General features: G+C 42.3%; 1 protein-coding gene across 1 annotated transcript in view; it reads right to left on the bottom strand.

Annotated features, from left to right (window-relative positions):
- The window catches only part of LOC104412106 (dedicator of cytokinesis protein 1-like), an 85321-nt gene that overhangs the window by 29519 nt on the left and 41803 nt on the right, over positions 1-13999 (bottom strand). Inside the window, exons 12-19 of the mRNA XM_010022710.1 lie at positions 13349-13428; positions 10290-10415; positions 8650-8774; positions 8251-8349; positions 7013-7085; positions 6125-6228; positions 5482-5665; positions 503-600 (exon numbers count right to left, since the gene is read on the bottom strand). Coding sequence (XP_010021012.1) covers positions 503-600; positions 5482-5665; positions 6125-6228; positions 7013-7085; positions 8251-8349; positions 8650-8774; positions 10290-10415; positions 13349-13428 — 889 coding nt within the window. The remainder of the gene's footprint in view (positions 1-502; positions 601-5481; positions 5666-6124; positions 6229-7012; positions 7086-8250; positions 8350-8649; positions 8775-10289; positions 10416-13348; positions 13429-13999) is intronic.

Here is a 13999-nt window from a genome sequence, read left to right as displayed (position 1 = left end):
GTCCCAGGTTACTCTTTTCCAATATAGCTAAATCAGTCTTTATGTAGGTCTCTACAATCACTCAGTGGCCTTGGTACATGTAAGTACTTTCAGGAGGAATAATTTTTGTTAAAACAGTATCAGCAGCACACAGTAGGACTGTATTCCACATCTATATATTAAAACTACATTTAATATCACCATGTGAGAATCCCAGGACGTTTTAATCTTGCAAAGAAAAAGACCCTTGGCCTTCACATATCTGGATATAAAAATTCACTGAAATGCTAAAAAACCATCCTACATGCTCATTACGTGTGCTTTACCAGCACTCAACACCTGAAATGCTCTATGGGGGCATTAGTATCCTGAAGGCTGAGAGATACCTGCTTACAATTTAATCTGAAGTGTGTTCAGTGAGGTTGGGGGGTGCAGGGAACAAAACAGAAGATAGGAAGACCTCAAAATATGGGTTCAGCCAAATTATGACACTAAATCTATTTCTAAAGAAGTGAACTTGTACCTTAACAACTTCACCACCATCAACTTTCATCAGCTGCTTCAAATTCTGCTGCAACAGGTTTGTGTTGGATCTCCATTTCAGAAGTCCCAAGAGATCAACTAGGAAAAAGAAACACAATTATATCACATAAGATATTTATCTGGACTCACACTCAGGACAAATGGATTTCCTTCCTTAGGTCAGCCATTTTCCCTGGACAACATCACTATTTCTAGTCTGCCTCTACCACTGCAGAAGTAGAAAGAACTCTGAAGGGCTTTCCAGAAACACAGCCTGCTTTTGAAATGTCAGCATTAAAATCTAGGCCAAGAAAGCCCGATCCCTCAGCTTTAATTTGTTGTACACAACAGTTGTGTGTTAAGAAGAAGATGCCAGAATGGAATTAGTCAGCCACCAACACAGTCATATCTACAGGCCGTGACTCTTCCAGCATTAATGTTTCTAGGGGTTTTTTTTTTGCTCTCACTGAATAAAGTGAAAATAAAACAAGGCCCAGTGCAAGGCAAACAGTTGCAAACGAAGCTACTGCAGTGGAAAGCTGCCTGCTTAATAACTCACAATGCCCAAATGGCGTGCTTCTTCCAAGTGATGGAGAGCAGCGAGACAGATCGGATCACAAAGCAAATCAACTGTGACTAGTCTTGTCTCCAAATTCTACATCCCACTATTAGGATCTGCAGGGGGTTGGAGCTGAATGATCTTTAGGGTCCCTTCCAGCCCAAACCAGTCTATGATATGATTCTATGACAAGATCGTGTCACTTCAGTAGTCACTGTGATAAATAAGGGAGCACGGAAGGCGAGCTCACTCTCTTTTATTAGTCATAAAGAGCCACACCACCATTTTTCAGTTTCCTTTCAGGAAAACTCACAAGGAACAGACAACTGGGGCACCCCTGTAAATAAGCACACTAATAACCATTAACAACCTGGAGCACAATAGGTTAAACCCATCCTCGCACTTGTTGGGATGCAACCTGAAGTGCCCAGCAACCCAAAACCATAAGCTCCTCCTGCCTTAGCCAAAGAATTCCTCCCTGCCCCACTAAAAGTCAGTTTCCATAATAAAACAAACTACACATCCTCAACAGAACCCACAGAGAGACACACAGAAGATTTGAAGGTTACCTTCAGTTTAACCACTGGATTACTAGTGCACATTAGCCACCCTGTTTAGAATCCCAGCCTGGTTTGTGTTGGAAGGGACCTCAAAGCTCATCCAGCCCCAACCCCTGCCACCGGCAGGGACACCTTCCACTGGAGCAGGTTGCTCCAAGCCCCTGTGTCCAACCTGGCCTTGAACACTATGTGAATTCTGCCCCATTGTAACTCCTAAATGACAAGCAGCTTCTCCCAACCAACTCCCCTCCACTTCTTCTATTCCAACTTTCAAAGCAACCAACAAAACGTTTACCGAGCCATGTGTCTGCAGAGCCTATTCTGGTAATTCTATGTAGAAACCCAGAGCAGCTACTGTACTTCCCCCAGTATCTTTTATTCCAAGCAATAAATAAAACTACTTCTAGTGGAATGGACTGCAGTTATCCTTGGGATAGCTTCCCCTCTGAGCAGCACTCAAACCAAGCCTTCTTTTCATTTATGGTTTATTACATTAAAGCTTTGAACTATCCAAACCCTCACTTTTAACTGTTTTTTAGTATATCCTATAAGAAATCTATAGGCTGAAACCAAAGCTTTAGAAACTACACGTTAAGAGAGAAATTGCTTCTGGAAGAAAAGCAAAGATACCTCTATGACTTATACAAAGTGTTTCATGAATATAAATATCTCAGCTTTCTATCACTGAATCTGGTTTCAGTCTGACTTGTAAAAAGGCATCAGCTTGACAAAAGGAATGATCCAAACAAAAGCCAGCCCACAGACTCTGAATGGCATCGTGTATTGCCCCAAGAAAACAAACCCACATGCACTTTCAGCGTGATGATGCAGCAAATGCTATATGAATATGCATATGTGAACAGAAAATGTCAATGCAGCCCAGCTACCAGAGAGAAAAGTAAGTTACAGTGCACAGGAAAAACGTGCATTCACTGTTCCTGCAAGATTCAACCCCAGCAAAGTACCAGTCGGTCACTTCATCCTACTTTTTGTAGGTCCAGGAATAAAACACAGTAAGTAAACCAGGATAGGAATGTAAAACAGTATTTTAGCCTACAGCAAATGGTAATACTGTAGTCAGCCCAGGTCAAGAGATATTTATGTGATCAGAAAACATCAGTGGAAGAAAACAGAATGAGGATTTTTAACTGCAAGGAGATAGATCAAACATCCAGCCTGCCAAATAGCCAGTAGCTACTTTCTTTGGGTTGATGTAAGTTATGATTCTATGTGAAGGTTTTCTTTTCCATCATATTTAGCAGTTAGAAGCAAATGGTCCAACTCCCTGGTTTTATGCTTCCTGGACCTGTATCTACACAAAGGTTTCCCTATAGAGACACCCACACCTTTCTCAAAGCCCAGTCACTGAACTGAAGTTAGATAATATTTCCACTCATTAAATTTCTATGTGTTCTTTAAAATCATCTTCCCTTATGACCTTAAGCTATTTATTTTCTACTCTGTATGACTTGTAAAACCAGAATTAAAACATTAATATTATGGAACTATAGCAGACTGAATTTGTCATATCATGTGTATCGCTTTCTTTCTTTTACATTTACATTGTGCTGAATGACTAAGTAAAACCTGGCTCAACTGTTTTCTGAAAGCCTGGTCTCCTTGGTTCCTCAAAGTCTCAACTCCACATTAGTCAAAGTCACTTATCTACAGGTTTGAGTCCTTCAAGCAGAAGAAAAAAATCACAGAAACACCTTGAATGAGCCTTACAGATACCCTGGATGCTTCACAACAGCAAATACTTGGGTAGAACTCTAACACAGCTCTCTGGCTACTGGTAATCAGAGTATTGCAGCAAGACCGTTAATGCAATTTCATAGAATCCCAGACTGGTTTGGGTTGGAAAGGACCTTAAGATCATCCAGTTCCAACCCCTGCCACGGGCAGGGGCACCTTCCACTAGAGCAGGTTGCTCCAAGCCCCTGTGTCCAACCTGGCCTTGAACACTGCCAGGGATGGGGCAGCCACAGCTTCTCTGGGCACCCTGTGCCAGCGCCTCAGCACCCTCACAAAAACCAGCCTGGGGTTCTAGGACTTACCCTAAGAACTGAAGGCCCAACATTTCCCACCCCAAAGAGATCTACTGAGATCTTGTCACCTGTCCAGTCAGGTTTTGAATGAGATAAATGGGATAATCATGGATTTTTACTTATTTTGAAGAAAGTTAAAATATTAACCAACAATTTCACAGAAGTTAAAAATCAGCTCCAGAAACTATAATCTGAGCATGTGCTGCCAATTTTCAGATGAAAAATTATACTTGAGGGAGGAATTTAATGACTAAGTTTTTGTTTCTGTTCTAAATTGCTTAAGGATACGCGTTGATCTTGTTTAATAATGTCAAGAAGAAGAGAAAGAGAAACGGCTTTGGCAACTTGGAGCTGCCAAAAGGTTTCACAGCCAACAGAATTAACAGTAACATTAACTAAAGATCAAAAATTCAAAGCAAATAACATGTAAATTAAGGATGAAAAAATGCTCAGTCTTGATTTTAATGATAGTTTTGTGAAAGCAATGTCAATATGTTGATCACTATGAAGTGTTTCTCCATCCTGACAAGCATTAGGAAAGACTGGGGTGGGCGGGGAGGAAATGATAACTAATCATATCACAAACAAACAGCAGCTCAATTCCACACACTGGTTTCCCAACAGTAACACCACTGTGTAACTACTGAGCGATGATCCCATCTTTGCTATGGAATCCCAACATCATTTCTGAATTTTCTGCTAAACACCCTCTTAGGCTATAAGACTGCCAGACTGCAGTGAATCTGATGTGCTCTGAATATGAAACACCTAGGATGTGCTGTAACAAAGATGCTGCTGAAAAACACTGCAATGAAATTAGGAGTTGACTATGAAGTTATACCACAGCAATAACTTTCCCCCTGGACAGAGGAGAAGTCATTACCATGGCAATGCAATCACTATCCCCACCCAGCCTGCATCCCAAGCCCTCCTCATGCACAACCTCAGCTCCCAAAAGATCTGTCTGACCTGAGCTCTACCTTCCCCTGCTGTGACTCACATCCCAGTGACCCACCCACACTCCTGAGCCTGCTGCTGGTGCAGCCAAGAGAACAAGGGACCGCTCCATGGCAACGAAGCACAGGAATTACAGACAGGGCACAGTCTGGAAATGTGAAATATTTGCTTTGGTGGCTGCTCTGCTCTCCACAGCCCCTGGATGCAGTCAGCCAGCTGACAAATACACATGAAAAATGGATATAAGGCAAGTTTTAACAGGAACAAAGTAAGATCACTCCATTCCTGTTGTTCATGTCAAGATGTGCGAACACACGAGTGACCTCCATGCAACACACTCATGCTGACCATCCCTTCTGCCCAACACAAGAAAACACCAGAGCTCTCTTCAAGCATAAGATATGGATATTGCACCATGGAAATAACACAAAACAGTTTATTTGGGAGCAAAGCCATATTACCTACTCTTAAAAGCAAACCCATCTGCTTCTTTAGTGCTATTATTCATACCTACAGAGAGGTAAAATGGCACAGAGCTTGTTTTCAGTGCACTTCAGTGTAAAAGTCCCAACAACATGGCAAACAATATTCCTGTTTCTATTGCACTTGGGATTCTTCTGCTTTCGTAGAGACATGTGCTGCTTTAAAGCAAAACAAAACCCATGGGAAAAGGCTGGAGAGTACACAAACTCAGTAGATGCTTTTGCTGCATCCAGACAATTTAATCCAAGACTGCAGGGTAAACAACCCACCATCCATTCGCAGAGGGAGGGGAATGGAGAAGGCAGGAAAGTCAGTACAGGCAACCCCACTCCAACTACATGGAGCAGAAGCTCCAGCAGCCTTATGAACTTACCATTCTGGGTAAGTTTTGTTGAACAAACTAGAGTAGAAATCTGGAAAGAGTCTTTGCTGATGGTGCAGCTCCCCAGGTTCTGCATGCTCTTCCCTGTTGCAGAGTGTCCCTTTTCCTCCAGTTCTATTTTGGTGGATGGCAGACTTAAATACGTCGAGGCATCCTCCAGCTTCTTTGCTTCTGCCTACAGGGGTGTTTTAAATGAAACAACTTGAAAATATCTAGTAAAAAACAAACTAGGTAATAATAAAATCTTATTACTTACACTGGAATTTCTTAGGTTTGCTCCAGAATTGGAGCTATCCAATGGGTGTTCAATAATAGTAACTTAGCACTAAGCTGTCTACAGATCAGAGCCAAAATGTGGTATTTAAAAGGCAACAGAAGTAACTTCTCCCAGCTATGAAAACCCACATAAAACTCAACCAAAGCCTTTGAAATTAAAACATCCCCAGGCAAATACATTCAGGGGTTAACAATCAATCTGCCAAATACCCAAATGGCAAAGTACTTGCTATTTAGTAGCTTGATCTAACAGAATAGTCTAGAACACATTTTTCTGTGCACTTCTAACAGTAATTCATTAAAAGGCAGGCAGCTCAGCTAGCTACCATGGAAAAACTCAAGTACCACAAAATTCTACCTTGTAAACTATAAGGTCATGTTCTCCATCTCTCAAAGTTGTTCCATCATATCTCATGAGCTTCACAAATGCCAGGGCAAAGATCTTCTCAGATTTATCTTTGGCTGTTAGAATAAAAACCAAAACACCAGCACATAGAATGAACTATTTGATAATGACACAGACAGTCCACCACCTAAATCTCAAAACCATGGATAATATGAAAATGAATGACCATAAATATTCCCAGATGGAGAAAGTGTACAAGAATCTTCTAAACACAAGAACCAAAACCAATGCAAAACAACATGTAAGAATCTGAGCACCCCAACAGTAACTGGATGTTTAATATTTCTATATTGTGTCTACTCTTTCAGAAAGCTGGATTAAGGCAACTTTTTAAAAACAAAACACATCTGATGCATCTATAAAGTTCATGGGTTTAGAAGAATTGAATTGCTTGGTACCTAGATTGAGATTTAAAGACCACCACTGAAGATCTCATCAAAGCTCTGTCATTTAGAGAGGGAACACCAGGACCAAAACAAACTGGATCCATAAGCACAAATGAAGAGTTTCAGTTTCTGAAAGCTGACCTACTCTAGAGCAACATGAACTACAAAAGGCATCCAGTTTGCTCTCAGTGCTATCATCAAAAGTTAAGTAAAACCAAAGTAACAGGGCAAGGAGAATTCACAAAGTAAGTTAAGACGTAAAACCAGAAGGGAAGTGCAAGATTTAAAGGGAAAAAGCAGCTGAGATGCAAACAAAATAAGCAGGCAAAAAAACTTACCCTGCACTAAAAGCAATTACAACAGTTAATTACAGATGAGGAACATTATGCCTGTATCAGCAGATTTTAGCACCAGACATTGACAAGAACCATAATGAAAAGGCTGAATTACTCACAGTCCTGTGATGACCTATGACGGAACGTGAACCTTAAATGACTGCGGTTCACATCCTCAATGGGGATCGCGACCTTCACACGTTGGGGAAGAGAGTGGAGGAACAGTCAGTACAGTGGGTTCAAACACCATCGACCACTACCAGATCTCACCTGGACATCTTTCAATAATATGCTTGGAGCTCTCAGGAAGATTAATGTTAGGTACCAGCTTCCTTTTGCCATAGAGGACCTTGAAAGGTCACTTCTCAGGGAAACCAGGAATTCTTGCACCAAGAAAGAGAGGAGGAATGAAGCCCCTGTGTCCAACCTGGCCTTGAACACTGCCAGGGATGGGGCAGCCACAGCTTCTCTGGGCACCCTGTGCCAGCGCCTCAGCACCCTCACAGGGAAGAGCTTCTGCCTCAGAGCTCATCTCAGTCTCCCCTCTGGCAGGTTCAAGCCATTCCCATTGTCCTGTCCCTACACCCCTTGTCCCAAGCCCCTCTCCAGGTCTCCTGGAGCCCCTTTAGGCCCTGGAGCTGCTCTAAGGTGTCCCCTTCAGGAGCCTTCTCTTCTCCAGCTGCCCCAGCCCAGCTCTCTCAGCCTGGCTCCAGAGCAGAGCTGCTCCAGCCCTCGCAGCAGCTCCGGGGCCTCCTCTGGATTTGCTCCCACAGCCCCACATCCTTCGTGTGTCAGGGCCCCCAAAACTGGATCAGTACTCCAGGTGGGTTAACACAATGGTGTGGGGAGTAGCTGTAAGCCCCTTTTCAATACATGCCCTTCTCCCACTCACTACAGCTAGACAAAATGTTTCATAAAGCCAACATCCACCTCCTCTATAATATTAAAATGCTGCATTTAAGCAAAAGAGTTATTACCCCAGCAAATTCAGCAAGCTTAAAGCCCAGATCCCAGAACACTGATGAGCTCAACATTAAGGCAGTTATGTTTTAACCTTAATACCCTGCCTCTCCAGGTCAGCTCCAGGGAAAGAAAGTAAACCATTCCTAAGCAGATGTTGGAGTGCCCCCATAACACTTGTCCTGACCAAAAGAATGAAATTAAATTCAATATGCAATTAAAATCCAAGCTGTTTTCCAGGAGTTTCTGAAAGCTTTCCTTGGCTGAGCTGTTCCTTTCGTTCTGCTAAACACAAGCACTGAATTTCCCTAGCCCTGTTTCTCAAGGCTTTCCACTGAAACCTACATTAATTGCACATTAACCCACACAGAGGGAGTTACTCTAACAGTTTCTGTACCTTCACAGTCTCAAACCAGCGAGGCTGCTTGACTTGGTAATATATTACTGACTTGTACTCTGAGATGGCTTCATCACCAGCACCAGGAAAAATAACGCTCTTGAAAACACAAAGAGAAGAGAAAATGTTAGTATCTATCTGAAACTCCACTTTTTCATCCAAATAAAGGAAAAAAACTCTATTAAATAGGTCAAAATGAGAATAGTTCATGCTCAGAGCTCCTGATTAAATTAGTATCAAAGTGCATGCGCTGATGTATGACAAGTTGTATTTAGTTATGACAAAGGAGACAGTTTTGTTGTAAATAAAAGGGCTTAATTTGACAAATATAAAGATGTTGAAAAGGCTTAAACAGACACATATCAAAACCAAAACTACAGACATTAAATACTTCAATACCTCTAATCTTTTGCCATCTTCATCATACACAGACACTGTAACTTCCACATTCTTTGCTGTGGTTTTACTGCCTTTGTCAAAATCTCCCTGCACCAACGTTACGTAGATGTCATTACGAACATCACCTGAAAGGAAAAGCAAAGCACAAAGCTCTAAGCAATTTTCACAGTATATATTGTGAAACATATCCAATGATACATAGATACTATGACCAACGCATTTAGTAACAGCAGTGATAACTATACATGGCAAAACATTATAAAGCCACAGAGCATTGGACATTCAGAACTACTACTGAAAAGAGATGTTCAGCTGAAACTGTGCTGAGACTTCTAAAGTCTGAACTAGCAACTCGTAATGCAGCAAGGTGAATCCAACAAACAACATCACACATTCTCTCTGGACTGAAAGAATACATCATCATGAAGAGCATGTAGCATATCACTCAAACACCTCGGTTCCACTTTAATACAACCTCTTTCATTATTGATTTCAAAGGATGGGTTTCAACACTGCATTAATTCATCCCATACGCAGATATTTTGCAATTTAAAAATATTTAACAGCCTACAGAGGTCTGTAACTTGTTACATTAGGAAGTGGTTTAATGACTTTGCTACCTCAGGGGTTGCAGAGGAGGGTTGTATTTAGATTTAGGTCTTAAAATAATCTTCAACTACACCCCAATTTTGAAAATTAAATGGGGAAATGGGAATTTCCAATAATTTCATGAGGCAGATGGCTTATGTGGCAACAAACCATCATAAGTGGAGGCACTATGGCACTTTCACCATAGAATCATGTCACAGAACCATGGAATGGTTTGGGTTGGAAGGGACCTTAAAGCTCATCCAGTCCCAACCCCCTGCCACGGGCAGGGACACCTTCCACTAGAGCAGGTTGCTCCAAGCCCCTGTGTGTCCAACCTGGATATAGAGTAAAACATCTGACAAACACACATTCAGCAACCCCAGGGAGAGTTGGAACATGGATGGGTTTGGCAATATCTAATGGATCCTCCAAAGCCCATCAATCCAAAAAGCACAGCGCATTTTCTTCTCTAGCCTGTTGCTTATGGCAGCTTTTACTTTGTGAAGCACCATGTTTTGGGTTTGGTTTTGTTTTCATAAACACCAGAACTGAACATCCATGGAATATACGTATTAAAAAGACAACAGGGCTGTCTTTCAAATACATTACCCAAACCTTGTACAAACCCTAACAGACCTAAATATCTCTAAATCAGCCCATTCATCTGAAAGATCTTTCTGGTTTAGGTTCATCACCAGACACATAAGTTTTATATATGTCTTTGCTAGGAAGATAAAATGTGTCCTTCATATACATTTTTCACTGGAAAAAGAAGAATTTCCACTGTCACTGCAGTATCCTGACTTTTTGGATATTGGGATACCATCAATTTATTGATGCAGCACATGTGGCAGGTATCACCCAAGTATTTCATGTTCATTTTTAATTGAGAAAATCCTTCCATGACCCATTATTTCTAATATATTCCATACCTCAAATTAATCTTCCTGCCCCTTTTACCCACCTCCCCCGCCGAAGCTTCCACATATACAGAGATCCAACGAAGGTTCAACTATAACAAAGCAGCATTAGTTCATGCAATGACTTACCAGGCATAATAATCTCAGGAAACCCCATTTTCCGAGCCACAGCTGTGGATCTATCCACTAAGTGTGGAAACTCCTTCCTAATCTGGTGAATATCTCCTGGAAGAAGTTTCAAAGTCACCCACAAACCTGTTGTGTAAAAACCACAATTAGTAAAGTATTCCTAGTTACTAAAGATCTTTTTACACAGTCTTAAATGTAAGAACATATATTGAGGTAACTGCTCTTCATTTACAACAAATACACTTTACAAAGTACTTTGAAACACTCAAAAACCCCATTGCTTCAAGCAGAACCATGAGTACAGCACCCATCAGCATGTGTGATTATAGCAGACTTTATGGAAAACTGTATCAAACCCTCACCTGGAAGCTGACATGGTAACAAAAACTTAGGAAATCTGTGCAACGTAAGGATTCAGGCCTTTGTATTGTGCACTTTGCAGCTAGAAGGTGTCTTGGTAGGGAGAAGTTAAGGCAGGTGTTCAACACCAGATAAGCAGGTAGCTCCCCTTCCATGGGCTTACTAAAGCTAAAACGTTTCTTCACAGTCTAAAAGTTTCAATACAACAGGTCTCCATCCAGGAGAAAACCAGGTTAGCAACACCAGGCAAGAGGCAGGAAGGAGGAAACACTTGGATATCAGCTGGACCTACCAAAGTCTGGGCTGTGAAAATGCAAGCAAGGCTTCAAGCCCCTGGCATGAAGCTGGAGTGGCCCTGGGAGAATCCCTCCTCCTCCCAGGCCCCGACTTCTCCTATCATTGCAGTCTTCCACACTGAAATCTTGTGGAAATAGAGTTATTAAGCCATTAGCAGCACTGCCTGAAGCTTTTATCTATCCTTGGAACTCTCACAAGCTCTAATAAAATGTTTATCTTCCATGGGAAGAAAGAGAAGTGGCAACACTCATTTGAATGGAAAAACTTAAATAGTACAACCAACCAATACCGAGATGCCAAGGACATCACCGGCAGCAGATGCATACCCTGAACTGATTCACCACCCCCAGTAAGTTGTTTTAACTGCACTGAGCACAAAGAAATCTACAGCATCAGCTTTACAGGTTGATATTTTTCTCTTCATTAGCAGAAGCAGCCACTAAAAAGCTGCTGCTTCCCAACGAACATCGGGTGCACTTGCAGGAGAAAGAAGTTCGAAGGAGGTGATCCTGCCCCTCTGCTCTGCTCTCGTGAGACCCCACCTGCAGCACCGGGTGCAGTTCTGGTGTCCTCAACATGAAAAAGGACATGGAGCTGATGGAGCAAGTCCAGAGGAGGCTACGAGGATGCTCAGGGGCTGGAGCAGCTCCCGTATGGAGACAGGCTGAGAAAGTTGGGGCTGTTCAGCCTGGAGAAGGCTGTGTGGAGACCTTATAGCAGCCTTCCAATATCTGAAGGGGGCCTATATGAAGGATGCTGGGGAGGGACTCTTCATTAGGGACTCTAGTGGTAGGACAAGGGGTGATGGGTTCAAACTGAAACAAGAAAAGTTTAGATCAGATATAAGGAGGAAGTTCTTGACAGTGAAGGTGCTGAGGCACTGGAATGGGTTGCCCAAGGAAGTTGTGAATGCTCCAACCCTGGCAGTGTTCAAGGCCAGGCTGGACAGAGCCTTGAACGACATAGTTTAGTGTGTGGTGTCCCTGCTCATGGCAGAGGGTTGGAAGTGGATGATCCCAAGGTCCTTTCCAACCCTAACTATTCTGTGATTCTATGATACCAAAGTGAAAAACAAAACCCAACCCCGACACAGTCTTACACTTGATAAAGTGACTGGAAATCAGGTTTAAGCATTAAATAAACACATCAGCAATTTGCAGAAGGAAATCCTAAAGTTAAAATCTATGAAAAATACCCCAAAAGATTCATCTGTAAAACAAGTTGAGGGTTATCCTGTTGCACACACTATTAACTATACGTTCATGTGGTATATATTTAGCAGCTATTCTTTTCTATTAAAATCTCTTATAACAGGCTATATTATATGCTGACCTGTTCCAGAGGTGGCTCTACCAGCTGCTATTCCATTCAACAGTAACTGTACCTACACTGACAGCCCAAGCAACAACTGTTATTCCTTCTCTGTTTCTTAGGAAAAGGCTGAGATGAATCAAGGAAGCTGAAATGTTTCCTCCTTTCTGATATACATTGGCCTTGGGGCAGGGTGGGGAGAAGCAGATCAAGTTTTTCTCTTTAGCTAATGGATAATCCAAAAACAAGTTTATTTAAAAGTTTATTTGCTATTAATGAGTAAAAATCATGGGAAAACTTGATCATTTTCCTTAGGTCTATTGCTCAGATACCCCTGCAAGTGATACAGATATTCACATAAGAGTGTTTAGTGGCAAGTCCACTTAGGCTTGCACAATGCTGTATTAATCCCAACACAATATTGAAGGCAGTAATGACTGAGCCATCACACAATTCTCTTTTTAACTGGCACACACATGATCATGAAGTGTTGTACACACACAAAAACCCCAAAGAACCCAGATTTCAGAAGCTGAGCTTCACATCAGCAGAGTGTACACCGAGTTACAAGCAGTGACACGAGCAGCTCATAACTCAAGGTACCAGTGAGGTTCCCTTGCTCTGCCTCCATCCTTACCACCTCCGAGCTCAGGTGCAGTGCTGGTGGGGGCAATGCCCTGGTCTTCTTCTCAGGGAGCCAAACGCTGCAAGCGCAGCTGCAAAGTGGAAACATAAGGCAAAGGGAAGGAAGAGAATATCCCTTCCTTCAGCATTAGGAGGCCAAACTCCGCACCTCTAGGGCACAAGAGCCAACTCAAGTCACTGTTTCCAGGACAGAGATATAAAGCTGTCCAAGCAATGGACAACCTGTGGAGTTAACATAGGGCAGGAGGAAAAGGTACAGGGCAGAATGAGCCCTGAAGGATGGGGAACAGAGGGAATAATCCATGAAATAAATAAATCCATTCTGTTACCAAACAGTAGTGAACAAGGTGATATGATGCACCCTTGATTCCATAATTAAACCCATCACATGCTACACATGTGTATATGTTTTGCACTAGTTGTATATGAAATATAACAATACATACCCTGACCCTTGTGGTTAACTTCTTTAGCAGCAATCACTTTGTTTATAACAGTCTGAAGGAAATCATTCTCCCCTGCCACCCTGGGTGAAAAACGGGATGATATGTTCAGCTGCTTGTGTCGAATGGCGTCATCCAACGCTAGCCTGGAGGATGCACATGACGACCAACACCAGGAAACAAAGGGTCACAGAAAACCAGAAGTCACAGTAACAAGGGAACACAAAAGATCGTATCATAGTTGTGACAAAGAGTATTTATTAGTCAACGCAAGACAAAGGACAGGAAAGGTAACAAGAAAGACAGAGGAAGAGCATTAATCAGAAGAGAAGTACAGCACACCTGCGTTGCTACTTCTCCCTTCAGGGACATACATGTACAGGCCCCAGGGATGATTTGGGAGGAGAGGATGGATGGCTCCCACCTGAGAATCCCCTGGTAAGCAGTGAAAACCTAATACAGGCAGTTTTCTCTTAAAGATATATAGAGAGCAGAGTGGCCCTGCAACCCCTCCAGGGTCACTTCTGTCATTCTGTAGGTCAAGCAGCAGCACACACCACCCAAAGGAAAAGCTGCCCTAAATCCCAGAGAAATGGCACAGGAGAAGGAAAGCAGATAATCCAAACGTTGTTAAACTTGATGAATGAGAAGATG

The sequence above is a fragment of the Nestor notabilis genome, unplaced genomic scaffold (assembly GCF_000696875.1).
Source record: "Nestor notabilis isolate BGI_N333 unplaced genomic scaffold, ASM69687v1 scaffold7949, whole genome shotgun sequence".
Classification (NCBI taxonomy): Eukaryota; Metazoa; Chordata; class Aves; order Psittaciformes; family Psittacidae; genus Nestor; species Nestor notabilis.
Note: the sequence above shows the minus strand (reverse complement) of the source record. Positions and strands in the feature narration are given on the sequence as shown.